Source organism: Sturnira hondurensis, unplaced genomic scaffold, assembly GCF_014824575.4.
Source record: "Sturnira hondurensis isolate 20B ecotype Veracruz unplaced genomic scaffold, ASM1482457v3 Scaffold0000396, whole genome shotgun sequence".
NCBI lineage: Eukaryota > Metazoa > Chordata > Mammalia > Chiroptera > Phyllostomidae > Sturnira > Sturnira hondurensis.
Window position 1 is genome coordinate 1,318,067 of NW_028073027.1, and position 27,857 is coordinate 1,345,923.

A 27,857-nucleotide genomic window follows, 5' to 3' on the forward strand; every position below is an offset into this window, starting at 1 on the left:
GCATTACTCTGCTCTACCTTTTTTAGACTCTGGAGTTGATTGAGCCTCTTGTAATAAATAGGTAGTAGAGGCCCAGAAAGAAGTGAACATGTCCAAGATGGTAGTGTGATTAAAAGACACAGAGCTGTCAACATGGGACAATAACGCAAACCCCAAGTCAATGCATGAGTCTCTAAGACATATTTTAAAGTTAAATTATGCTGGGAACCTATATAATTTCATTAACCAGTGTCACCCCAATAAAGCAAATAAAAAATAAAACAAAAGTTCAGTCAAATAATAAGAGATAAAAGTCAGTTAAATTAAATTAAAAATCCTCCTTTTTGACCATTGTTTCTGCCCCTGACGCTCCTCTGCCTCCCTTCTCGTCTCCTTTTCTCTTTCCTTCTCCCTCTGCCCTTTCTTCTCTTCTTTCCTTCTTTCCACAAGCATTATTGAGCGTTCCATGCCATTCAGAGCTAAGATGGAGTTATTATAATGGAATGTTTTACCGTTTCTGAAATGGTTTTCTGGTCAGATGACCTGGGTATTAGTATTTATTCTACATTACTTATGAGCTGGTATTATAAAAGGCCAACAACACCTTTTTATCCAGGAGGTTCTCAGTGGAGCTGTCACACATGAAACAACGCTGAGGGACGGCCAAGTCCCTGGAGCCAGTGCCTTACCTTGGGACAGAGCAGGTTTCCTGATGTACTACTTTAGGGGCCGGATGGTAACCTTCATTCAAACACATTCCATGTGTGTGAAATAGAATGGGAGTTATTTCACCTTTTCAGATTTGAGAGTTCTGTAAATGTATTGCTGGATGTTCAAGGCTGGAGTTTACAAGAAAAGTTAGGACTAGAACTAGGAACTATCAAAATATAATGAAATCATAGCAGTTGATGACATGGAGGAAGGAACTTTTGAGGAGAGAGAAAAAAAAACCCTTATTTCTCCTTTTCTTCTAGAATGTGAGACCTACCTCAAGTTCCGTTTGCCCAAATAACCACTGCCAATCCTAACCCATGTCCACCAGTCTGAACTGCTATAACCTCCTTTCGTCACTTGACGATGTGTTCATCCAGATCTTGTGTATATCAACTAAAGCTGAAGGGAGGTACCTGTATGTAGTGGAACTCACACTTGTTTAGATGTTAGTAAACCCGTTCAAGTCCAGGCTTGGTTATTCGTTATTTGTTGATTGAATGATGGATTTTCTCTCATCAAATTCCAAGTCTGTAAAATGAAGTTAATGACATTGTCTACCTTGACTATCTCAAGGACTGGTGTTTACCTTTTGACTATAGTAATCGAAGAGAAAGCTCTTCAAAAGGACTGTAAAGAAATCACCTTTTCCTGCCTCTACATAGAGTGATTGTGATGTGTGTTTTCACTCTCTGGTACACTCCTCCTTTGCATGTACGTACACCTCTTTTGTAGCTCCTGCAGTACCTAGAACAACGAAAGCTATGTATATTAGATGTTCATATACGTGATTTTAATTAGGGTCTTATTTTTTTTTCTTCCTCTGCTTTGTTTTGGGGGAGAGGTTGTTGTTATTGTTTTAGCATTTTCTGAAGAGTTTTTCCTGGGAGTTAGTAGGATGTTAACTTCTTAAAGAGTTTATCCTTTGACTTTTCTTGTCCCCTCTCTTGTGTCTTACCCTCTGCACATGTGCTGGCCTCCCACCATCTGAGAGTCTCCTGATACTGTTACTGTTCCCCAGCAATGATGACGTTAGTGTTTTCGTTGGCAGTTAAAACCCTGTAGGGATGTAGGGTTCAACTGCCTCAGAGAACACGAAGGCCTAGAAAGGGTTCGTGTATATTTGATTCCAGTCAGTATGGTTGCTAGTTCATGAAACATGTCCATTCTGTGCTTTCCAATGATGCTCACTGCTGTTTAGCATCTTCTTGCTGTTTAAATTTTTTTTAGGATGAAATTACTGACTTTTGTCCCTTAAAAATTTGATGAATATTCTACTTTTGAATCCAATTCTATTTTATTCTAGCTCAAATTGCACTCTCTTTTTTATCCTGTTGCGGCACATTGGTTCCTATACATAATCAGGAATGATACCAGACAGAAAATGTTTTGCCACGTATTATTAGAATATTTAGTAAGTTTATTTTATTTTATTGAATATAGGCTTCATGAACACATAGAATCCATTTTAATTAATTTTGTGGGTAAATATTATTCTCATTATTTTCTATTTTATTCTCACCTCATTATCATGGTTTGGTATAAATAGATATACAGTTTATTTAATAGAATTTACTTTCTGTACCAGGCACTGTGTAAGGTGTTTTAAGTCTTAAAAAGATGATTAAAGAGTGGTTTCCTTCGCCAGGGAGCTTTGCCTCTGGCCGAGGAGACAGACATCTTCAGCGGGAGGTCTAACACTTGCTGGGCCAGGACACTTTCAACATTAAAGGTACAAAAGCATGTATTAGAAGTTTGTGAGAAGAAAAGATGAAACTGAAGTAGAGACACTCAGGAAATTGCCAGTGTACTCATTTTTCACTGTATCTGTAACCCTCACATTCTAAGTTTCTGCAAAGATGATTCTTCTTTTGCATTACATTTAAAAAATTTATTGGGATGCTATTAATAAAGTCTGATAGGTTTCAAGTGTTTAGTACATCATCTGTATATTGTGTTGTATGCTTACCGCCCAAGGTCAAATCTTCTTCTGTCACCATGTATTTGATGCCCCTTTATTCTTCACTATCCTGCCCCCCCACTATTTTACCTGGCTTCTGCCTCATCCCAGCTCGCATCCCAGCCCTTCAATTTTTATTTTATTGTGATTTGAATAATAGCAAAGAGGAATGAAGGATGTATGCTTTTTTTCAGAAGGCGAACAAAAAATATTATGAGGGATGATTGATGATTGATACTTGATGATGCCGCTGTGTAGTAAAACCACAGACATTAAGAGAAAGGCCTGTTGCATATCAGGAAATCGGAAAGTCCCTCACCCATCACTGGAGGTGGTTGATCAGACTCTTGGAAAGTGTGCTTTCAGTAGTGCTGAAATCGCACACACACACACACATGCATACAGTCTCTTTGCCTTATTAACCATTTATTCTTGACTATCTTTTTTCTGATGATTTCTTTTACATTGTTCCTTTCAAAATATTACCTCCACTGGGATCTAATTAGGACCCCTAAAAATTCAAAACACAGTGAATGCATATGGGCTCCAAATGTTATCTTTAGGCATAATAGAATACTAGACACTAATTACAGTTATCCATTGTGTATATAGGTATCTAAACACCTCTTCTGCCAAATTTGTTGTCAGGCTGCAGTGAGAAAAGTCAAGGAAATAGTTCTCATTAGCTTTTAATTTTGAAGGAATTTTTTCCCCTGGAATGATAATACTGCAAGTTGAAACTTTGTAGGTTCTCAAGTGGATGTGCAGTGCCAGAATTTACCTTATTTTTTTTCTTTTTTTTATTTAACTTTTGTTCAAGTACAGTTTACTTTCTTGTATTCCCAGCCCTGCCCCCCCCAGTGCTCCCCACCCCCCTCCCATCTCCGCCCAGAATTTACCTTATATTAACTTAATTCTTAACCTAGCACTAAAATTGCTTTATGACTTGATGAGGAAATGGCTATTTCTACAAAAGCATTCTTTTGTAGAATAGACATACTTTGATGTCCTCTACTCTGTTGAATAGACTTATTTAGAAAAGAAGTTTAATTCAAACTCCAGCACATCAAAGCATTTTGTAGGATTTTTATAGCCATTGCTATCTTAGAGCAGTAATTGAACATTGTTATTTTCATGTATTTATTTATAACGCATATATGAAAATATTAAAATGACCTCAGAGTTTGTTAGCCCTTAGAAAAATGACAACATAACTACTGTACAGGAAAGAATACTGATTCTCAATCCTGGAGTCCTGGGTTCTAGTCCCAATGCTGCCTGGAACTCCTCTGTAGGACCTCGTAAAATCGGTTCACGTGCCTGAGTCTCATTTTCCCCCCTTTAACAGAAAAAGAATTGCAAATTTTAGATCTGGAAGGCACTGAAAAATTGGTCTCCACTTCTTTAAAAAATTGTCAAATAATCTTGTAACTTTCTGTCCAACTCAGAGCATTTAGTAGAAAAAAGCATTACCCATAATTCCACCACCTTGATACAGGGGCAGTCTATTATTTGTGTGTGTGTGTGTGTGTGTGTGTGTGTATTTCCTTCCAATGTTTAGCTATTAGCATAAATTACCATGGTGCTATGTATCACTTGGCATTGTATATTAAGCATTTTCTATATTGCTGCATATTCTTGAATGATTAAAATTTTAACATCTGTTTAATATTTCATTGAGTGGTTATACCATATCTTAATTGTTTCATTATTTTCATATATTGCTATGATTAACAGTTTTATGCATAAATATAGCAGTCCATCAAAGTCTTAAATATGATGTTGGAGGTTTTAAATATTAGAGTCAGAGGTTAACACTTTATGGTTATTCAAATCTGCTGATGACGTGCTCTAAACAGGATGTTTCTTTACCTCTGCAGCAGGGGTCTGTGAGTCAGTCAGTATCTCCCAATTGTGCCAGGACTAGATACATTGGTGTCTTTTGGTATTAGCATCTCTTTGGTTACTGTAACATTAAACATGCCTCTTCACATCTCATTTCTAGGTAGATTTTGTATGCGGCATTGAAAAATGAATACTTTGCAATCTTTGGGAAGCTATTCACAGCAAAATGAAGAGTAAATATTTTAGTGAGAATTGTGCATGGCTTGTGCAAAGAGGTTCTAGAACTTTTTGAGTCATACGAGGGACCCCTTGAGTTAACTGAAAGGTGTATCGTATTCCTAAACAAAAATAGAAAAGTTATTAAGTAGTTATTTTTTCCGAGATTCCATGTAATCTCAAGACAACTTTCGAGTTAATTGTTCTTGAATATTAACAAAAGAACACAGAACTATTTTAATAAAAAGCAGGCAAAATAGCTAAGGGAAATGTGAAAAGAAGAGAAATGGGAAACAGGGACCAGCTGGTCAGATGCTATAGCACATTGTAAAGCTACCCTAATTGAAATGGTCATGTACCAGTGATGGACTAGGTGGGGCCATTGCATAACTAACACACGTGGAAACAGAGCATTTGCGTGTAGAATTAACTATGCCTAAAGGGACCACCTCGAAACATCCTGGAAAAGGAGGATTATTCAAATAGCTCTGGGATAATTGGTAGGCACTAATGCAAGAGTTATATCAGGACTATATATCAAAACATACCCTGATATGCATGAAAGGTCATGTTAAAAATAGTAAAAGGTTTAAGAAAAAAAGAACAGATTCATTATATCTGTAGCAATCGGAAGCAATAACACTTTTTCATTTAGAACTGGGGACTGAAGAATTCTTCAGTAAAAGGCCGGGTAGTGAATGTTTTAGGCTCTGAAGGCCGATGGTCTTTGTCACAAACAGTCAATTCTGCCATTGTAGCACCAAAGTAGCCATAGACAAGTCACGTGTCTAACACATAAATAGAGAACACATCTGTTTATGAGAAAAAAAACATATTATTGCATATTATTGTGAATGTTAGCTTCCCACACATCTAATCCCAAAGTGAATTTGATGAATCTTTTAACTTTTTGCCAATCTGTGTGTGGCCAGCAGTGCGTAGTTGCTGTTTTAATCTGCATTTTCCCAACTGCTATTGAAGTTGTGCATGGGCATGTACTTTGTTTTTGTTTACGTTTTTGGCTATCTTTACTTGCCGTTGAGGTCTTCTCTTCAGTGAATTAAAGGTAGGCTTGACTTATTTTGCTTATTTCTTCTCTTTGCCACCTGATCTCTCTAGGCCCCGGAGGCCTCTGTGAGGACTCTAGCCCAGTGCAGACAAGAGGACACCATCTCGCTTCCTAGATTGTAACTCTTCCTGTGACTTTGCGCCCAGGGGCGGGGGACTTGATTTTCAGCTTATATCTTACCCTGTCGTAGCCTGGCTCCTTTCCAGTAGAGTGAGGACGGGGGCCACTTTGCCTCAGTGCCGAGTGGTTTTGGCTATGATGACCTACTGCTTAGGTTGCCTCCACCTCCTGTCTAGGCCCTTTAGGTCCTGTCTTGCTCCTTGGGCCCTGCAGTCCAGATGTGGGCAGGATCTGCCTTTGTATTTCTGTCCATTCAGGTGAGCAGACCTGGAGCTGGCTTCATGCCCTCCAGTTGTACTGCTTTAAAGAACCAGCAGTGTTATGTTTCACTTCTGGGTTATGGTCGTTGTTTCTGTTTTCCAAGAGATATGCCTGAGAAACTGGTGAAGTCACAAAAATTCTTAGAGAACCACACTATGAGATTATTTTAATTGTGGAGGTGGAAATGTCCTTGTTTGGATCCAGTGTCTTCAGGCTTCTGGGGTGCCACAGTCACAAAGGCTGCTCCTGCCCCTCCCTGCGGTCTTTCCATTGTTGTGTGTGCTACAGGAACCGAGATAATTATGACAGAGCTGAGCTGGTTTCTCTTCTCTTTTGGGCATCATTGTTTGTCACAACTCTGATCACCATTTCTTCCCCAGATTATGAAATTGTAAAATCACTGCTATATTTATATTTCCTTTTGCTGTCAGGCCTTGAAAAGTACCATTCTTAGCTTTCCTTTGAAATTCCTTTATTAATAATTGTTCTTCTTGCACACACACACACATAGTCTGCTGTTTACAGAATGCCCTTGTGTTCAGTATTTCACTTGATCCTAATAAGCACCTATTAGGTAAGTAGAGCAGATATTGTTGTCTCCATTTTACAGATGAGAAAATTAAGGCCCAAAGAGGTCTGGAAGTCCCTGGCCAGGCCAGCTTTGGAGCTCGTGCCAAAACTGCCATTAAATGTATGACCTCGTCTCTCCTGAAATTTTTCTTCTTGTCTATGAATTTACTTCTCTTTTATGAGTATCAGGGATGTTTTTGTTTATGACATGAAGAAATTAATGATTTTTTTCCTGAGAGATCTCAGCATTGCTGCATTTGCCTACTGTTTCTTTCACTCCATGGTGGTTCCGAGCACTTTCAGAGAAGACAGTACATGTAAATATTCCTTTTTTCTTCAGAGTGCGAGATAGACGTTTTCAAAGTAGAAATGTATCCCAAAGAAACTGAGTTTGTTCTCTAGTATTTGTACAACCACAGCAGCCATGATTTTGAATTTCCCTCCTTGAGTTTTTTACCTTTTGGCTGCTGCAGGGCATAACATTTGGGGGTCACTGATTCCTGTTCCCATTTTAACTATATGAGGTTTGTGTGTTTTGTGACCTTTGGGTTCTGACCTTCAGATTTAAGGAACTGGAACTTTAGGAATTTTTGTTAGGACTTGAATCCAAGTAAATTCCCTCATGAGTCCAAATTCTCAGAGTGTTTTGGAGTGTTAGATTTTACAGGGACTTTCATCCATCTAGCCTTCTTGATTAGAAAACCTGATCAGTGAGTGGTAGAGCTGAGGCGAGAATGCTGAGATCAGATTAGGCTTTCCACCAGGTTGGTCCCGAGCATCGCTGCTTCCCCTCCTGTAGGATGCCTCTTCGCGCTGGACTTGGGGCTCAGAGAGGGTGGCGCTGCAACCTCCCTGTGCATGGCTCCGCTCCCTGCTGATGACCAGAGCACATTGCATAGGCACTCAGGATTTGCTTGCACAATGAATGATTTGAATCTGTGTCCTGATGATAATTTGGCAAATTATATTTTAAGGATCTTGATAGGGTTGGTTTTACTATGGGAAATGATCCACTCTAGATATTTTCAGCAGAAAGAATTTAATTCAGGGCGTTAGGTGTTTCCAAAAAACTGGAAGGATTTTACACAGAAGGTTCAAGGCTGGGCTTTCAGTAACGAATCCCAGAACCACACAAAGTAATCAGCACAGCAAGAAATCATAACGCTGAGACAAAACTGAATACAGCATTGTACTTGGGAACCAGAGATGAAGAAGCCATATTTGGGAAAGTGGTAACTGGACCTGAGACATGGAGTCCAGCTACTCTCTCTGCTGCAGGTACTTCTCGACAGCCGCAAGGCTGGAGATGGAACGTGGGACTGTGGATACAGAACAATCCCTGGTCTCCATGCCCAAGGCCATTCTTCCCGCAGAAAATAGCAGAAGTAGCAGGAACATTGCCTCCATCTTTTGTCTTGCAGATCTCAAGCCAGATCATTTATTTTGACAGACTCTCTTTTGCGATCAAACGCTCCCTGCAAGGCAGCCTCAGTGGCATGGCAAGTGTGAGTGCCGATCCGCCATTTCCAACACAGTCGGGGTTTTGGTTGTCACACTTTGGACATGTCTTCCGTAAGACTGTGTGTATGGGAGACACTACATTGAGAATGGATTTACAATTACGTTCTATTAGGTCTCCATTTGGCAGTGCAATTAACTATGTAACAGAAGGGAATGCAACAGCTTTACTTTAGGGAATCCCTAAGGGGAATTTCTGTTTATCAGAAAAAAATGCCATAAGGAGGGAAGATCCTGAGCTGGGAGAGCATTCTAGATTGTTTTGGTTTCGAGCATCTTGGAAAGTACTACAAGGAGACGTGCAGTATTATGATATAACAGTGCTTAGCATGTCTGGGGGGAGTTCCATCCTCAGAAAGCGCCATCAACTTTCCATATTGTGTGTTCTCCCCACCCCGTGGAATATTTATTTAGAATTTGCAATGGAAATCAATACAAAATAGTTTATTTAAAATAAATTAAATAGACACATAGCCTGTGAGCCTGCATTGGGTTATTTTGACTTCATCTCCCTTAACTCTTCTGTGAGTCCTATTTGGAAAAGAAAAACATTATAAGTAAATCCCCTCCACCTTTACTCCTGTGCCCTAGTGAATAAATTTGAATACATTTTATTTCTGCTTCTTGTCTACTCCCTTATTTTTCTGTTCCAAATTAAGAATCAAACAAACCCACCATCCTTCTATTAATACTTGGAACCAATTGACATGATAAAATTGTTGGTTATATTGACGGGGTTAGGGACAGGAGTGGGCAGATGGCAAAGACATAACAGAAGTGAAAAAACCCCAATTTTCTTAGAAAAGTGATATTCTTTGGTTCAGGAGACAGAGGCTGGGTGTGTAGGGTAGTTGGTGTCAGCTTCCGCTGGATTTCTGTTGTGCCTTGCGTCCTTGTTGTGCGGAGGCATCCCGGTCCATCCGTCTCAGAAAAGCTTCCCACTGCAGATTGTGCCGCCCCCTTAGCCACCGCAGAAGTAAACTCAGTGTGGGAGGTCTTTGGCCGTATGGTGGCTTTGCATTCAGTGACCAAAACCCTATCATCACAGTGTTGTAAGTAAAGTGACTGTAGTCATCATCTAAACTGGGACACTTTTGAGAGTGAAAAGGGGCACTGGTCATAATCACACCGAAACAGCAGGCATAAATTGGGCGTATGGTCACCCTAATTATAAGGAACAGTAGGGAACAGTATTTGAAATGTGAACTAAAATGATTCAGAAGCAGAGCTTGCCTCTTTATATTCCCAAATTCTTAAGTGTATCCTCTCTTTTTCTAGTAATCACTTGCTAAGCTCTGATGATAGGGAGACTCTGTATTAGGCACTAGGAAAATATAGGAAGATACCATCTTCGTGCGTTACTGAAAATTGCTGTTGTAATACTTTAGAGCAGTGGATTTTCAACCCAGCTTATGAGGGCTGAAAAGGGCCCCGGCTTACAGGGCCCTCCTAGGAGGGCAAGGGGAGTACAGTCAGCCCTCTGTATCCACAGGGGTGCTTCCACTGATTAAAGCAATAGTGGGTCAAAATATTTTTAAAAATGTTTTGTTGTTGCTGATGTGTACTCATGTAGTTAGGCCTAAAATGCGCAGACTTTTTTTTTGGTCCTTATTCTCTAAACATAGTATAACAGGTATTTACATGTCATTTACGTTGTATAAAGTATTATAAGTAATATAGAGATGATTAAAAGCATGGAGAATGATCAGAGGTTAAACTCAAATACAATGTCTTTTTATACAAGGGGCTCGAGCATCTGCAGGTTTGGGTTCTGAGGGGTGTCCGAGCCAATCCCTCTAGGGATGACAGCAGTGCATTTTTTACTTCCCCTACGAGTGAAATGTGTTCTGCCAAAGGATGAAGATTTACATAAAGGCCAAGGAACTGTTTTATCAATTTGTCTATTCTATTCTTGGGGTTTTCTTAAAGATTTGGCATGAAAAACCGATTTTTCACTGAAGAAATGTTCAAAAACAATTGGTTTGAGATTTTAAATTTTGTGTTATTGTTCTCAAGCTCTATGACTAGTTCAACAGAAGGAGGAATTGGACTTTTGAAACTTGGAACACAGGAAAATAAACTGAATAGGAAACTAAAAAATTCCTTTAGATTTCTGTGCGACTGCATATGCAAGAGGGCTTGTGCTTCCAGAGGGACACCTAGCGGGGTCTTACAGGGGTTCGTACAGGTTGCAGGTGCACATCACCTTCCCGCGGTTCTGAGTGTTCCACCACAGAGGGGCTGTCTTGTGAGGTAATGAGCTCCTGGTCATTGGACATGCACACGCAAACTTACAGATCGTGGTTAATTTTCAACCTAAGCTCCACATTAGAAGAGATATCTTTGTTAGTAATTTGGATACTAAACTTCTACGCTGGTGACTGTTGTGTCTTTAACTACTACATTAAAAATGTCTACAGTAAGTGTGTGTGCATTTAATTTCCCAAGAGTATTAGCCAAATTCAGTACATTCGATACACATTGCATTGTCCTTTTTTGCATGGTGGTCAATAATTGATTTAAAAAAAGCACAAGGCACAACACCCATACTCTCATCGAGAGAAATTTAAAAGGGAATAACATCCACTGATGTCATTCTGAAACTGATCCGAAACAGCCTGGCTCGTTTTCACTCAGCTGCCATTGGTCAATGCGTGTAAGGTTTTTGTCTCTGTTTCAAAATCTTGAAGTAAAAGTGGAACAACCTTTAACATGACTTAAGAAAAAGGTCACCAGTTGAAAATGGTTTCAGCTGTTTTGCTGTTATATGTGAAATTGCAAAACTACCTTCTCTTACATAATTTGAATTTATAACACATTCTAATGAGAAGCTTGGCTGTTTTTCAAACCATTTCAAATACTGAGAAATTTCTCCAGGCTCTTCGATTGGAGTTAAACAAAAAATTTTATTTCAGAGCATATAATGCATGAAGCTGAATCTCTTTGTTTTCCAAAATTGTATTCTCATGGTCCATGAAGGTTGAAAATGTGTATCTTTCCTCTTTCCCTTTTTATTTTTCCCAAATCTAGACATTTTTATTTAATTTAGCTGTATTGTTATACTTTACGATGAAGTAGATTTGGGGTTTAGTAAAAAATGTAGTAATTTAGAATTTAATTTAAAAATGAAGTATTAGAGAAACAAAGATTAAACTGGAAACTTTAATTTATAATAATATCACACTACATTTTATAACGTTAATTCAGATTACAGTATTCACACTCTACGCAAAGGCTCTAAGCTAGTTTATGACAGTAGCTGTGACAATAGAATACAAACAGCACAGCTGACAGGTGACAGTTTCGTGAGCAGTATGACATTTAGAAGGCTGAAGTACGATTGTTTCCTCTATTTCTTGTTACTATGATTTCTCTTAGCATGTTGTGTTGCCTGAAAGAACATTGCTTCGCAGAGTCACATGTAATATTGTCAGGTGTGAATATGGCTCGAGATTTGTCAAAAGGGGACTCATTCTTTGAAGGCAAAATTAAATATTTATATTTTTGCAAGTTATATGTAAACTGGAATTCTTTCATTCTGTTTACTCTTACTGGGGTAGCAAAATGAATTTGTAAGAAAGGAAAATACAAACAAAATTATTAACAATTAAAATCTATTAAAACATCCCTCAAGTGCTAGTAAAATTTTATGGCCTATCTAATGGGCAAAACAGACTAGCCAACAGACGACCCAGATTCACTGTGTGTGTGTGTTAATACAAGTGTGAACAGGCTCAGGGGAATGCAGGCAAGCGAGCAGTAATTAACTTGTGGACTTACCCACTTAACGGTGGGTTTGGAATGCGAAGTTTCCAGCTATCACCAAAACAATTACCAGACCTCAAGAGAGATTCTGTTGGTGATTTTTTCCACGGTCAAGTTTTCATCCTAGTGGAGGGGCAAGCTATAAACCAGGAGTTTATAACCCGTATGAATCAGGCACTCAGACCTTGTCTTTAGAAATCCAGGTTTTCACTTTGTGAAGTAGAAGTGCCCCGCTCAAAGGGCTCAAGGCATTGTTAGCACCTTTCCCTCAGCTTTGCACAGAAAAACAGCCTGTTTGAGTCAGAGACATAGAGGAAACCTTTGTAATAATACATATTGTGAAAGCACAGCACATTCTACAAACTAGCCATGCCACTGTAGAGCATAAAATGTCATTCCAAGAGTCATTTTGCAGGTCATCTTCTTAATGCTTATTATCGTAGGGCTGACGACATGGCTGTCCAGAGAGGGTTAGCACTGTCCTGGTCACTTAGCCAAGTAGAACCATTGCTGTTAAATGACCCCAGAGCTCGGGGTCCTATGATTTCAGTGCTCATTTTCAATGGCCTGGGTGCTGGCTTTTTTGAGAGAGAAGCTCTTTACTCCTCGTTCATTAAGATGACATTCGCCCAACTTTTTTACATTGTCATCTTAATAATCAATAGAATTACTAGCTTGTTTAGTGAAACTGTTCCACTGCAAACACTTTTTGAAGGAACAATTGGGTTTGAATACAGACTCTGATATATACTGGCTGCTGTGGTAACTTGGGTAAACCGCTTCAGGTTCTCTAAATCTTGGTTTTTGAATATTTAAATTGGAAGGAACCAGTTCATTCTTTAGATTTCTCCCAGGTAGGACTCTATCACTTCCTGGCCATTGAGTATCTTGTCTTGACTACTGACATCATATCTCTCTTTTTCCTTGACTGATGGGGGTTGTGACCACAAAGACCATCTGGTTCGTGATTGGTTTAGTTCCGTTCTCTTCTTTTCTTTCTCCTGAGAGTCCTGGTCTTTCTGATACCCTTTCCCTGTACTAGCTGATTGTTCCCTTTTCACGTGACATTCTGAATCTGATGTGAAAGTGCAATGTGGAGATGTCTTTATTCCTCACTTCTTTATCAGAGGCCAGTGTTTTCTTGTTTGGATTGGTGCTTCTATCCCTTGCTGCTTCTTAGTTTACCTGGGATCTTCAAATGCAGCTGGCAACCAACTGCATTGTCAATATTGAAGATTGTGCCTTTAGCATTAGCTTGTGTCCATATTAACTTCGTGCAAGGCGGGTTGGCATAGAATATGTTGACTCCTATGCTTCCTCCTTTCACTCTACGCTTTGTGGTCAGTGGGACTTCTGGGAGTTAAGATAGTTTTGTAAGAAACCTTACCTCACTCAGCTTGTGGACTTGTAGGAAGAATCATGGAACATGAGAGTCAGAAGAAATGGCAGCAGGCATCAAATCTTTATTTTATAGATAGGGGGAGACACTGAGGTTCAGGGAGGTCTAGGGACAAAAATCAGAGAGCCGATTAGTGGCTGAGCTAGAAATTGCGCCAAAGTCCCGTCCCCTGCGTCTGTGTCCAGGGCTTTTTCCAGTATTGCCAACTGTTTCTCAGATAGTCTATATAAAGGTTTGGCATTTCTGGAGAGTTGTTCTCTAGGCACCCCTTCTGAGTAATGCCAGCTGTCCATGCAGAGAGTGGGGCGCTTAGCCAGTGCTGGGCCAGAGCTGCCTGCAAAGAGAAGTTGAGTGAATGCGTTGACATTTTCAGCCCATGGCAGATTCTGCTTTGTCTTTCCGGCTCTCATCTGACCTGATGCTTCCGTGGAAAAGTGATCACATGTGCAGTTCAATGAACAATTGTGTGTAATTTTCAGCTTGCCTCATTTGTTAATGTTACCTTCCCACACTGCCATCACATCCCAGGGCGTATTTGCTTCATAATTACTTCGGTAGGGACTTACCTACATCGTCTGGAAGAGGTTTGCCTAAAGTACTTATTTACTTGTGCATAATAAATCTTGATTGATGCCTTGGTAATCTCTGAGATCAGTCTGAAATTCGCTCCCACAATGGAGAGGATTGAAGAGTCAGGCAAATGGGTGACAAAAAAAGGAAAAAGAATAGAAAAGAAAGAAAAGAAAAGAAGTCTGTGGTTCTTCAGTGATTAGAGATGATTTGGAATCTCCATGGATAATCTTGCTTTGGGGGGCTTGTTTTACAGTCAGGGTCTGTCATACAATCACAAGAGTTTGTGTGTAGACAGGTCATTAGCATCACCTCATTTTCAGTGTCCTTTTCAGAAGAGGACACTGTTGCATTCTGACCTCATTGCATATCTAAGACTGTAAGGTGAGTCTGAACTCAGAAGATCAGGCGTCCTTTATCTTACCAAGGACAGATAACTGTAGCCCATGTAGGGAAACACGTTGTACCATTTTAACAGATCATTATGAGGGCAGTTGTGAAATTCTAAAAAGGTACTAGTTTTGATATAAAGAGGAAAGAGAGTGAAAAACCTTCAGTTATAGGAAAGTGTTATTTATATCTTAATTTCTCGCTTAAATGTTGAAACTGTTGCTAAGGGATGTGATTTTTAAACTTTAGTCTGCCATCACCTGTTTCTGGTGTTTAAGTCACATAATACCTTAATCTCTCAAGTCTTTTGTCACTGATGGAGATATTAATACCCGTGTCTTTCTTTAGTATCATTCAGCAGACATGACCAGGAGCCAGGTCTTGGTTTAATTGCCAACAGAGGTTTAGGATCTAACACAGCATGATTTAAAGATTAATGTAAATGCTCAAAGTCAGTTATTCTCAACCCTTGAATCAAAATGTATACATAATGATGCACAAGTATGCAGTTTGTAAAACACTATTTTGAGCTTATTGCACTTGGTGTTAGATGGTACCATGTAATGGTTGGTTGTTTTTAAAATTTGATGACCCATGTAAATGTTTAAAGATGAGTTCAATATTGATTTGGGGAAAGAAGGAAAATTTCATCAAACATGTTAGTTTTACTTATTGGGGTGACCATGATTGCAGAGCCATAATGTCTTTAGAGAGCCATAATGTCTCAGCAGCTTTGTTAGTTATTTATTATAACGTTACCTGTGGCCCTAAGTTTTCCCACTTGTAGAGGAAGGCTCTTGGTCACCATGTGGTCTTTTGTAGTCTTTTGTATTCTGCTGTGCTTTGATTTGTGTGGTCAGACTATTGGCTTCATTAGTCTGTGATCCTGTGGCTCACAGGATGTTTGAAGTTTGAAGGAATAGAATACAGAGGGCATATGGCAAATAAGATCCATGAGGAGATAAGAGTAAAATCTGCAGTTTGTAAGTAATGCCTTCTCTTGGATTTTGGTGTTTTCCTTTATCCTTAAAACAGAAAGGTTGGTACCATGCTGAAGACCATGAATTTGTAGTTGAAGACCTATGCCCAAACTTAAGCTTAGCTATTTGAGCACATTAATTCTTGAAGCCTTAGTTTCCAGATGTGATCATTGTAATGCTACCTCGTATAATGGCCAGGAAGATCATGTGACCATTAGAAAATTGCTTAGCCGATAGTAAGTCTTTAGTAAACACTTGTTATTTATTGTCAGTCGGGTACAAGGAGCAACAGTGAGGGTAATAATTGAAACTTCGTAGGCTCTTCTTAATTTCTTTGCATTTGATTACAGTTCTCGAAAGACCAGTGCTTGAGCGTCCCTAGCTCTCTGACTCCCTTCAGCAGTTGGCATCTTGCTCAGAGGAGGGCTGTTTCTCTTGTTTTCCTCTCGATTCTCGTGTTTGTGTATTTTTCAGAGTCTCTGTGGAGATCTTCCCTTTCACTTCTTGCTTTCATGATGATTATAAGTTTAGAGTGAAACTGATCTGGAACCAGAGGAAGTAAGAGCAGGGTAAGTTTGGGTCCAGCAAAACCAGCTCTCACCACGGCTTTTCTGTGCTTGTGTTGGGCGTCTCTGAGAAGCCGAGAAACCCCAGCTGACATGTTTGAGTTTATTCCTTCACAAAACCTGTGAGGTTTCCTCAGACCCATTTATCAAAACAAAGGTCTGCAATTAAGATTTCAGAGAAAGAAAATACTATAGAATATTAGAGCAGGTTGGGACTTTACAGACATTCATTTTGCAAAAGGGTATCCTTTCTTGTTGAAGGTCACACTGGCAAAGGTGTGACTGGAACTGGGGCCATAGGGACTCTGTTGTGTTTATTGCCTTCCTTGGATCTATCCTGCATGGATTAATTTTCCCTACCTACGGTTTTCACTCTTATTAGATTCTGAGTCAAAGATAAAAGCTCTAGCTCCTTATTCCTTCATATAAGACATTTACTACACAAGCTCACTTTATCTTCCAAACCTTAATTGTTCTGCTTCACCCTCTCATTTTTTAGTGCCAGTGCTCTGTTCTTTGCCCCACAGAAATGCTTTGTTTCTTTCTTGAGCTCACAGTTCTTCCAGGCGTGGTCCTTATTGCTCTATTTACCATTTGGAGGCAACCAGCTTTCAACATCCTTGTTAAGGGTTTCCCCTGCCAAGCCTGTGTTAGCTTCTGTGACACACCCCAGTTTTTTTGTATGCTTTGTGTTTTTCTCTTTCTCATTTCACATACATAAATATATCTCCCTCAGGTAGGCCCTAAGCTTCTTGAGTACAGGATGAGAACTTGATTCATCTGGAGTTCCAGTACCAGACAAGTAAATTTATTCATTTGTTAAATTAACAGATATTTTTATTGGAAACCTAGCATGTATTAGGCCCCGGGGTTGGAGAATGATAATTACTTCTCCTCTTAAGGATTCAAGAGTTTACTTTGAGGTACAGGCAAGCACAGAGGCAGAGCGATGTGTGGTGAGTGTGGTGTCAGCAGCATTCCAGGGACTGTGGAAGTGCAGTGAGAGCATATTCAACTTGAACTGGAAGATAGAGAACATGAATCATCTCTTCAAGGGATAGTAGGAAGTGAGGCTCCGGCTCTAAATGAGACACGGTGGGTAGACATCATTTTTTAATTGAGAGTTAGCTTGGTTGAAAGGGAATAGAGATGAAACCCAAAGATCCGATAGAATTTCTAGCAGAATGTAAATGCTAAATAATGACCTCAAAGGAAGCATAAAACTACTACAATTATAGAAGTTATTGGAAATAATGATTAAGATCTATCATTTAAGAAATTACCATGTATAGATGACTTTACATTGAATCCTGATGAACCTTTAAAGATCATATGTCATTCTCACCATTAAACTAATACACAGAATAGAAGAGGGTGCAGAGCCCTCATGTAAAAACCTAATAATGATAAGTAAAACAAGTAGAGAAGACAACACTATGGGATGATCTTACAAATGTATGTACAAAATTTTATGTGTAAAATAGCATAATTAACTCATTCATATGTGAAAACACCACAACTGTGATGGAGTAGGACCTTTTGTGAAGGACAAAGCTGGCTCAATATCTGGAAATTTAGCAGCATGATTCATTACATCGCTAAATAAAGGGAGGGGAAAAGTGATGATCCTATCAGATCAGAGGATGTTAAGGAGCGAGATATAGAGAGATTCTAGAAAAGGAGGAGTAACCAAGGAGATAAGCATTTATTCACTCACCCATTCATGCCTAGCATATTTTCTAAGGGCTTCTCAACCCGGCACTGGGCTGGTATAGTGAGACCATTCAGGAGCTTCCAGCTGGTTGCAGCAGATCGGCAGGTGGAAACGTAGCTTCTGTGTGGACTGTTATCAATGTGAGATAAGTCCTCGAAGAGGCTGGAATTAAGCTACTCATTTTAGAGGGAAATGTTTACAGCATCAGAGATATTTGAGCTGGTTCAAGATTTAAAAAAAGGGTTGGTATAAAGTGAAGGGAGTGAGCAAAACTTCAGGATCATGAACATTCATCCTAAATCCCGGGAATGGTGTCACTGGGTCGCTGTGGACATACTGAGGGATGATATTAGAAGATGCTGTGAAGGTCATCTGCGAACAGATACTTGGCCAGACCCTGGCCCTCTGAGGAGGTGGAGCTGGAGGTGCCTTCATGGGGAGAGTGATGTGAGGGTAATACATGGTGCTGAGGCTGATGAAAAGATGGTGGAGTCAATGATTTGTATTGGTGTGCTTAAGTTTTTGTCTTTCGTACTCTCCCAGAAAAATTCCATGGTCAACTGGCAATATGGGATTGCTCGGGAAATGTGCTTCTTTGCTTTTGAGATCACTGCATCCTATACTAACCCATTTTTTAAAGTTTCTCTAGTGGAATAACTTTAGAATTACAGAGAAGTGGCAATGATCACATTAACCCATTTTTAAAATGTACAAATAAAATATGCACTACAAAAGTGCCTAGTACATTAAACTGTTCAAACCTTTATTGTATCCTTCTGGTTCCCACTTATGCTCACTTTAGTCATGTTGAAAGCAGAACACACACTTTTATCCCCTTTTAGTAGAAGAGTGAGAATCAATTTAAAAAAAACAAGCATAATGAAAATTAGTGCTTCTCAACCTGAGAGATGGGCCTGGTTTTGAGATTATATATATATATTTTTAGTCTTCTCAAATGATTCTAATTATGCACCTAGGTTTAAGAACCACAAGTAAGTCAGACATTCATGGTTGTCTTTCTGTATTTGTTTTGTGCGAGGTCTTGCAATGATGACTTAGGGATGTGTGAAATACGCTCTGTGCCCTTTCAGGGAAACAGTTCAGTCAATGTATCTGTACATGGCATGTGCACACGATCCTGGGGAGGAAGAGAGAAAGAAAGACCCTGCAACCAGACTGGAAAGGCAGTGCTACTGGCTTCAGTAACAAAAGCCTCCTGATTGTCAGTTTAGAGTTCTTCTCATGGATAATGTTATCTTCTTGATTGAGAAACTACATTTCCAATGGTTTTCCTCTTTTCCCTCTGAATAGCACTTTGCAATCTCTAAAGCACTTTGATATTGTTATCTCGTTGGTTGCCATAAGCACTCTGAGGAGGAGTTGAGGAGGACAGGGCTTTTATCTTAATTTTGAGGCCTGTGATCGGGACAGGGAGGCCGCTCAAGATCATGTCACTCATCTGGTGTGGCCTGATGCTAACACTCAGACAACACTGTCCCCCTACTTTCCCCTTCACCCCCATCGGCCTCTGCCATGTCACATTCTGAAGCCTTTACTTTTTTCTTGCGTTTTCAGTGCTCTTTGTCTTTACAGACATCTGGAGGTAATCACGTAGCCCTCTCAATTAATTCAGTTCAATTAATAAATTACTGGGTGGATTTGGGGTTGGAGCGGTGCGGGGTGCCTTCCGGGCCTCGCTGCGCTGGAGAGCTCCTGCAATCAGGCCTGGAGAGCCATCCTCAGCAGCAGTTGCCGAGGCTCAGCCCCCGCCCGTACGTAGGCCGCCTGCAGCGGTGATGGGCTCGCTCTGACATGCAAGGCATCGTTTTTTCTTTCCTCATGTAGTGTATTTTAACCTAATTAGAACAGTACCTTTGCTGGGCTGGTTTGTCCCCCTCCTAGTTGAGTTTTCCATAAAGGTCCAGTATGATATCAAGTCAGCATAGCTCCTGATGGGCCGTTTTTCTGTCATGTGGCGCTGACCAATACATCACAGGTATTGAATATTCTGGCCTCTGGCCACTGAGTGCCAGGAATTCCCTGGGCATAGTGGCAAACAATATTCTCATCCTCCAGATTCCAAGTGCCCCTTGGTGGCAAGTGGTACCGCCTCTGCCAGGGGGACCATTTTAAAGTATCTTGTCCTGTTTCAAGTGCCTTAATGCCTAAATAAATTTAAGCTCCATGCAGGGCTTGCCTGTTCCATTCCACATTTCACTCTGTTGCAAGCTGCTTTTTCTTATCCCCCACATTTATTAGCAGCCGCATCGAATGCTAGGGGCTGTGTACTTTTCTGTCCATGTATCTCTGCTAACGTCGTTCCGGCCCAACCTCTGTTCTGCACTCAAGGTCTGTCTGAAGGTCACTGCAGCAGTGAGGTCTTCTGCTGCTGGCAAGAAACGATCTTTTCTTTTTCTGCAGCAACACTTTTTAAATGCTCACTTAGGTAACTTATTGCCTCGCTTAGGCACATACTGTCATTTACGTAGCTGGTGTGCTCATTATTTTAATAGATTATTGATACAATTGAAGCTTTTTTCAGCCTTACTGGCATCCCGATTCTCCTACCATAGAAACTCCTTCAGGTTAGGGATTATTTCTTATTTGTATCTATTTCCTGAGGAGTGTTAGGCACTAACATAGGTAACTGCTAGAAGAGAGTTTATTTAAGATTAGTGGAAGTGTTTGATTTTTCTTTTCCTCTTCCCTGCCTCCTTCTTCCTTCATCCATCTTCTTTCTTCTTCTCAGAGAGAGTTTTCAGGATTCCATCAACTATGGCTTAAGATATAATAATAATGAATTGAGATATATTGTCTCCATGTTCATGCTTCCATAAAAACCACTGTATTTTTTAAAAATTCCAGATTCCAACGATGTCTCATCCCTCTTGGCTGCCACCCAAAAGCACCGGGGAGCCCCTTGGCCATGTGCCTGCACGGATGGAGACCACCCATTCCTTTGGGACCCCCAGCATTTCAGTCTCCACGCAACAGCCACCCAAAAAATTTGCACCAGTGGTTGCTCCAAAGCCAAAGTACAACCCGTACAAGCAACCTGGAGGTGAAGGTAAGTGCAGGGATTTCAGGGTTGGGTGCCCAAAGTGGGAGAGTTCAGTCTAGTAGAGTGACTTACAGCACGATGTTGTGTCGGAAAGAGGCGGCTCCAGAATCTGCAGTGTGTTTCTCAGAGTTCACTGACTATCCCAGGATAAAAATTCCCTGGGAACCATCTAAGTTGACTCTTCCTTTAGGGATGAAGAGATTGAGAACCCTAAGTGTTCCACACAGCGACTTAGGGCTACACAGTGAATCAACGCTAGAGCCCAAACTACAACCCCAGTCACTTCATTTGTAGCTCTCTGTCCTACTGAGCTATCTTCTACCCTCTCCCTTGTCCAGTAGAAGTCCATCTACCCCGCAGTGGACTCTCCCGCTTGCCGTTGGACAAATGTCTCAGAATGCTGCCATGTAGTGGTTTAAAGGGAAGCCCATAAGAAGGGAACCTGCTAAGGCCCCTGGGACTGGTTTGCCTTCGCTGGCTGTTGCTCTTCCTCTAAGCTGCTGTAGGTTAGAGTTGTCTGGAGAAGCCTGTGAGGTCTGCATTTTTTGAAGTTCACAGGCAAATGTGAGTGAAGCCTAGTTTTAGGAGTTTTAATAGCAGTACATTCAATATTTACATCAAGTGGAATTTGAAGATCTACATGAGCTCAGCATGTCATGTATGTACACATGTGCACTTCCACACACTCAGCCCCACAGGGAGCATAGAGAATGGCATGTGTTTGGTTGAAGAGGTTGCACGTTTTTGCCAGTCAGTGACGGCAGTTCATCCCAACTCACGCAACAATAACTCGTACTAGCAAAGAGAAGAATGTTAGCTAGACTTCTGGTGGCTAACAGAGAAGAGGCAGTGAAAGGAGATTTAGACTCCCCTTCTCTATTTTGTCTCCCTCATCCTGCTTTTTTCAAAGAAAAAAAAATTACTTCATTCTCTCTAGGATGTTTCTACTTTGTTCTTACATTAGTGTTTCCACCCCTCCCCCCCACCCATCCCCAGCAGTTTTGTGTGAGACTGTTTCACGCTGTGGGACATAGTTCAGCCTCTCTCTTTTCATCCTAGTCCTCACCCTGCCCCCAGTCAACACTTTACTAGTCTACCAGTGTTGGAGGACTTAAGTCAGAAGCCCAGCCCAGATGTGGAGCAGAATAAAGTGACTGGAGGCAGGTGGGGAGGTCAGGCACCAGCGGGCACAGTGAGCTGTGGGTCTTTTGGCATCCTTTGTCCAGGAAGGGCAATGGCAAGACCGTCGGACCGCTGCTGCGGAAAAACCATAAGTGATGCCCGTGGTGCCCTACTGCTGTCCATGGCAGGCCTGAAGTTATATTGATCTTGAAGGAGGGTGCATCTTTGCAGCTAAACAGAATTTTGTGGAGCTGGTTTCCTTTGGGTCATTGTTCTTTAGTGATAGCGGGGCTCAGGAATGGGATCTGGAAGAGAAGCCCTCTTCATGAGGACAAGAGGAGTCATATGTTGGCTTTCTCATTTGTTTTCTCAATATTTCGACTGGTCTACTCACCAGGGGCATTGTTATTTTGTCTCCTAACTTTTGGGGGAAGCTAACAGGACTTTCCTGTAAAATGAAAGGAATAAAGACAGAGTAGCATCCCTTCTGAAGGAGGAGGCACATGTGAGGGAATCCTAGTAGGTATGACAGTTGATGCGTTCCCCAGGATTAGGGTGGGGACATATCTTATATTAAGTCCGCTAAAAAATAGCATGCAGGAGAGGGAGGAGGGAAGCGTGTCATGGTCTCCCCAGTCTCCTGCACTCTGAGTGCTATGAATGATGGTGAATTGGATTGTGGGTGACGCTCCTTACCTTGAGACACCCCACCTTCTTTACTATCCTGTGGCAGGTTTCCTTACTGTCTGTCCTGTTCCCTAGGGACTCTGGTGTATTTCCTGATACTCTGTGTCTCTTTGCTCCACTCGTTTCTCTTAACACATTATTTACATCCTTTTGTCATCTATCAAAATCCTACTTGTATTGCCTTCTCCAAAATGCCTGGCCACGGCCTCCATCAGAAGTAATCGCTTCCTTCTGTGGGTTCCCACATGCATCTCACTGTGACTCTCTAACTTTTACTTTTGTTTTTTCTCCTGCTTTTGCTCTGTCAGACATTGAACGTGTAGTCTTTGTGAGGCACTGGGCTTTTTCATGATCATTTTATTGCCTTCTGCAATAACCCTATGAACTGAGTGTCTTTTCACATAAAGCAATGTACGCTTAGAGAGGAGAGATCTTATCCTCTATGGTTTTGTGGCTACTAAGTCTTTGAAATGAGGCTGTTGTCCTTACTCAGTGTGCTTGTCCTATTCATGGCATATGTGGTGCTCGGGCCCCATATGATAGATACTTCCTTACTTCCTTATAAGAATGTAAGCTTTGTCTCCCCATTTAAGCAACAAGACATGGTTTCTCACTCGTCCTTATGTTCTTCTTGGCTCTTATTATGCTACTGTGTTTTTAGTAGGAATGATTGTGTATGGTCAAATGTATGTCTGTATGTTCTTATGTATGTATATATTTGGATGGATGGCGGATGGCTGGATGGGTGAGCGCAGCACTCGGGAATTCTTTTCGTGCAGTAAACAGTTGGGCTGTGGCACCCTCATTTGAAGCAACTCAGTCTCATTTAATTTCTGAAGTCTAGATTCTTTCTTGCAATTCTGCCAGTCTCTCTTTTTAATATAACCTTTTTTTGAATACGTGGAGGAAAAACATTTCCCTTGCATAAATACATTTTAAAGACAAATATGGGGAAAGGTTTATGGATATTCAGACTTTTTAAAATGAAGCTACATCTTTTCATCTGCTGTATATTATGATATGATATTTGTTAGAAGTATAAGATATGCTTTACTTTATATTTAATCTAGATGTTAGTGCATCTCTGTTACTCTAACCATTTTTATAATTCATATTGTTTTACTTAAAATTTTGTACATGTAAAAATGTATATCCATTTTATTTTTCTCCTTTGTCCCTTTACACTGTTCTGTGCCATGAGTGGAATCCCTAGGAGTAGGAAGCAGTTTTTATTTAGAGGGAGAGTTGGTAATGCTGGAGGCTTACTCCTCAGCTTATGCTCTCCTTCGCTTTTAGGATATACTCTCCCAAATTTCTGGCCCATCAAGACTTTTCATTCATAGGATCATTGGGACACTGGTCTCCTATAACCCAATCAGAGAGATAGAAAGTTGGAACCAGTGGAACTCACATAGCCCACTTTTTTTCTGGTGTAAATGTGTGAGTTGTAGTGCAGAATGTATGTTATTTGCTCAGAAATGCACAGCCTGCTCGGGGCCCAGTTGGCACTAGACCTCGGGTGCCCTCTGAGTCCAGAGTTACCCAGGATCTTGTGTTATATTCTAATGAGGTCTCTTTTTCACCACATTATAACCTCTTTGTGCATCTCATCCCCTTCTTGCCACGTGTCTTCTATTTGCCGTACTTGTGTGTAAACCTAGCTCCTTCAGGAACCTCAGGATGTTCGGAGGCAGGACTGTCTGACTTAGGCCTCTACTCCCAGTGGCACCCAGCAAGGGCCCTGACCCCTAGCACGTACTCAGTTATGTTTGAGATAATAGTTGAGCCCGAGCAACACGAGCCTGCTTATCTGGGCACAGGTTCTAGCTTCTCAAACACTTACTAGGCTTTATGGTTCTGCGGGTCAGCCTACGTGTTTGAGTTACTTTCCGTCTCCTCTGCCCACCCCTTGAGCTTTTCAGCTCAGGAGTTGCTTAAGCCACTGCTACCCTGAAGTTACCGATTACATTTCTCACCTCAGTTATTATATCTGTCATTTCTGGGGTTTGTTTTCTCATTTTTTAATTCTGACTGTGAAAGTGGAAAAGTACCCACATGTTTTCCACATCAACTTATATTTATGTGATACCATATGTTATAATTTTCTTTTATAAGGTGTTCTGCTAATAATCTTTCTCTAAAGGGCTTAGGCACATTTAAAAGTCGGTGTGCTTTCTTCCCCAGTTAGTAGCTCTTTAGGCCATAGGGTCTTTTCGTTTTACTACCCTTGTCCTCATACTTTGTTCTGATTTTTTTAACACCTTGTGTTTCCTCACCTGTTTGGAATGCCCCTGGGTTCCCCAAAACTCTCTGTGCCCTGTACTATGCGCTTATGAGCATATATATATGTGTGTGTATGTGAATAAAAATTAAGTTTTGTCTCCATACAAACTTTACCATGTTAAGTGTCCATTCATTTCTGTGGAAAACTTTCGTATGTGTGTAGGTATGGCTTTGTCTCATCACCTTCTATTTACACTGATGGGGACAATGGGATGATGTGGTTTTCCTTTTGCTCTTGGAGGTGCTAGCCACCAGTGCTCTTAACCCTATAGTCTGGGCCTCACTGCCCCTGCTTCAAATAAAAAAACAAAACATTAGACTTCAATGGCAGAAAAGGGTATAGATCTTTCTTTTTCTGTTCTCAGTGGAGACCAAGCTGTGTAATGTTTTCTACTTCACTTACACATTATTTTCGTGAAATGATTTTGAAAATTTTCATTTTTAACCCATTATTACAATACATTATCAAACAGAATGATTTGTAAAGTTTTCAAGTTCATAAAGTCAGAGTTGTCTTGTGGCCTAGAGTGGACTTTCTCCAGTCTCTAATTTAAAAACTTGTTTTTAATTTAAGATTTTTGATAAAATAAATCCATAAATCCATATTGTACAGATCCAACGTGACCCTTTCAGTACAAAACCTTTATATTTGTACAGTTTTTTTATAGTTCATACAGCACTTCCGTATTCATGGTCATTCAGTTCTCGAAAGTGAACTACCGCTAGCGGTCTGAGTTAGGCGGAACAGATGTTACTGCCGTTGTACTGAGGGGTGTTCTACCAAAAGTGCAGTAACTATTCAATAATCATGCAGCTAATGAGACAGTAGAGGTAGGCTCTGCTCCTCATGTGCAGGACTCCTGCTGATTTTAAAGGGTTCTATGTATTGGAAATGGGGCTAGACAGCCTCATTGATTTCAATTCCATTATTTTATTATTTCATCGTCCTTTTTTGAAATTAAGTTTAAAATGGCTGCTCTTTTCACATAGTATTGCTACATGTATTTCCCTATACTATGTAGGAACTATGTAATATAAATTAGGCCTCTGTTTTTAATCTTTGCCTATATTGCTTCTACTAGGCCTGTAAAGTTAGATCAAAATAGGTGGAATAAAGTCTATTCAATGAAAGATTTTTTTTTACTAGCTGTTTTTGTGGTTTTTGCTACCCTGAGGTTATTAATCCATTCCATGGAGGGGGAGGTATCAGTTATAGGTGATTGCTAATTTAGTTTAGACTAGAACCAAATACCACTGTGAACACCTGAGTCTCCTTGATGGAGGTGACAGCCAGGCTTGTTCCCTTTTTGCATTCATTCCGGAGCCATTCTCCATGTCTTAATCACAAAGACTTTGAGTAGCAGAACGAGAACAGAATTTAAAGGTTATCTATTCCAGTTCTCTCACTTGTCAGATATGGAAACTCAGTGGAAAGGACAGATAATGGCTTCCAAAGTTACCCAAGAGTTTTGGACTGAACTGGGTCTAGAATCGCACTTTCCTCAATGTGCTCACTCCACTGCATCTCTGCTGTCTCACTCTGGGGGAGGCAAGGCTGTGGCGCGGCTCCTAGGAATTGATGCGTCCTGGATTATTGATCCTTGGTGGAGAACTAAGCCATCAGTGCTGTGTAGCCCAGGTAGGCAGGGGGTATGTTTTCTCTCTCAACACACAGCTAAGATACGAGGGAACTGGATAGCAACTCTGGCAATATAATTAACAATGCACTTTTGAATGGGTTTCCCCTACATTTTTACGTGGAGTGTATAGGCCAATTTTGTGCTGCTTCTCTTCTTACAGTCAGTAAAACCTTTTTCTTTTTCAAACCTGGAGGAATCAGTGGTTGGAAATATAGGAGGACTGTGAACTCTGAACAGCGATATCTAAATATTTAGGCTCGCAGTGTGCTCTGCTGCCCCCGGAGTCCTAGTCTGTGTTCCCTTCCAGGAAGGTGACTCTGGACTGCGGCTTCGTAGGTACAAATGGGAAATACCTTCTTTATGTAGTCCTGACAGTTCTGTTAGGTTGCCAGCAATCACACAAGAGCAATTACTGTTTCTCAGATGTTTGTTTTAATTATGCATGGTCTGTCAAGAGGACAGTCACAAAGTCACTGAAACGTCGGTAACTCCAATGAGACTCTACCGACTCTCAAAAGGGACATGATCCAGCACTGATTTGATAGGGCATTCACGTTCAAGCCTCTGGTACATATTGCACTTGGGCATGACCCTTTACTATTTCACATGCCCTTCCTTCATTTATGAAATTAGCCGGTAATATTATCTTTCAAGATTGTTTTGAGGATCAAATACAACAGTGAGTGTGAAAATGTTTTATAAACCATACAATACCTTACGACACTAAGGAATTACTGTTCTGTAGTTTTTCAACCACCATTCACTTAAAATAGATTTTTGTGCCAGGCACTCTTCCAGGTGTGAATGTAATTACAATGAGCCACACACAGAGTAATCTCTGCCTAAACGTCTTGCTGTAATAAAAACAACTTTTTATTAATAATAAGTAATATTGATATAATTATAAAATAGTATTTACTTACTAGATGCATTTCATAATCCTATACATACTTCTACTAATAATGATTCTAAATTATAATACTAGTACTATGAGACTAGTGACTGTGTAGTAATATAATAAGAATTATTACTAATGAATACTGATACAGTGATATAAATATAGCACTGATAAATGCTCGTAAAACTAATAAGTGAAAGTGTTACTATCCCTGTCCAAACTGGAAAATTCTACCACCAAAATGTAAAAATTATCTGATACAACCCCTTTGATTCCTAGATGAGATGAGCTAAGTCACGAATACATTTCTAGGAGTTACAGAGCCTTTGCCTGAGGAGTGCTGGAGATAATGAGTCAAAATTGTTGAATACAGGCAGGGCTTATTGCCCTGACTTTGGAGGCGTGGGGTGGCCCGGTGCCTTGTTCAGTGTCACAGAACAGCAGGTGGGGCAGGTGTGCCCTGGTCTGTGGGTCCTTCCATGCTTGGCACAGTTCTGTGACACAGCTCTGTTTGGGTGACTTGTTCAGAAGCT

General features: G+C 40.5%; 1 protein-coding gene across 4 annotated transcripts in view; it reads left to right on the forward strand.

Moving 5' to 3' along the window:
• Positions 1 to 27,857, forward strand: part of LPP (LIM domain containing preferred translocation partner in lipoma) — a 631,519-nt gene that overhangs the window by 187,971 nt on the left and 415,691 nt on the right. For 2 of the 4 annotated variants that reach the window (XM_037038015.1, XM_037038086.1), the window contains exons 1-2: positions 2,343 to 2,422; positions 20,499 to 20,700. In XM_037038015.1, the coding sequence (XP_036893910.1) occupies positions 20,508 to 20,700 (193 nt within the window). In that variant the 5' untranslated portion in view covers positions 2,343 to 2,422; positions 20,499 to 20,507. Of the gene's footprint in view, positions 1 to 2,342; positions 2,423 to 20,498; positions 20,701 to 27,857 lie in introns of those variants that run through there. The other 2 variants (XM_037037971.1, XM_037037916.1) reach the window with 1 other exon arrangement.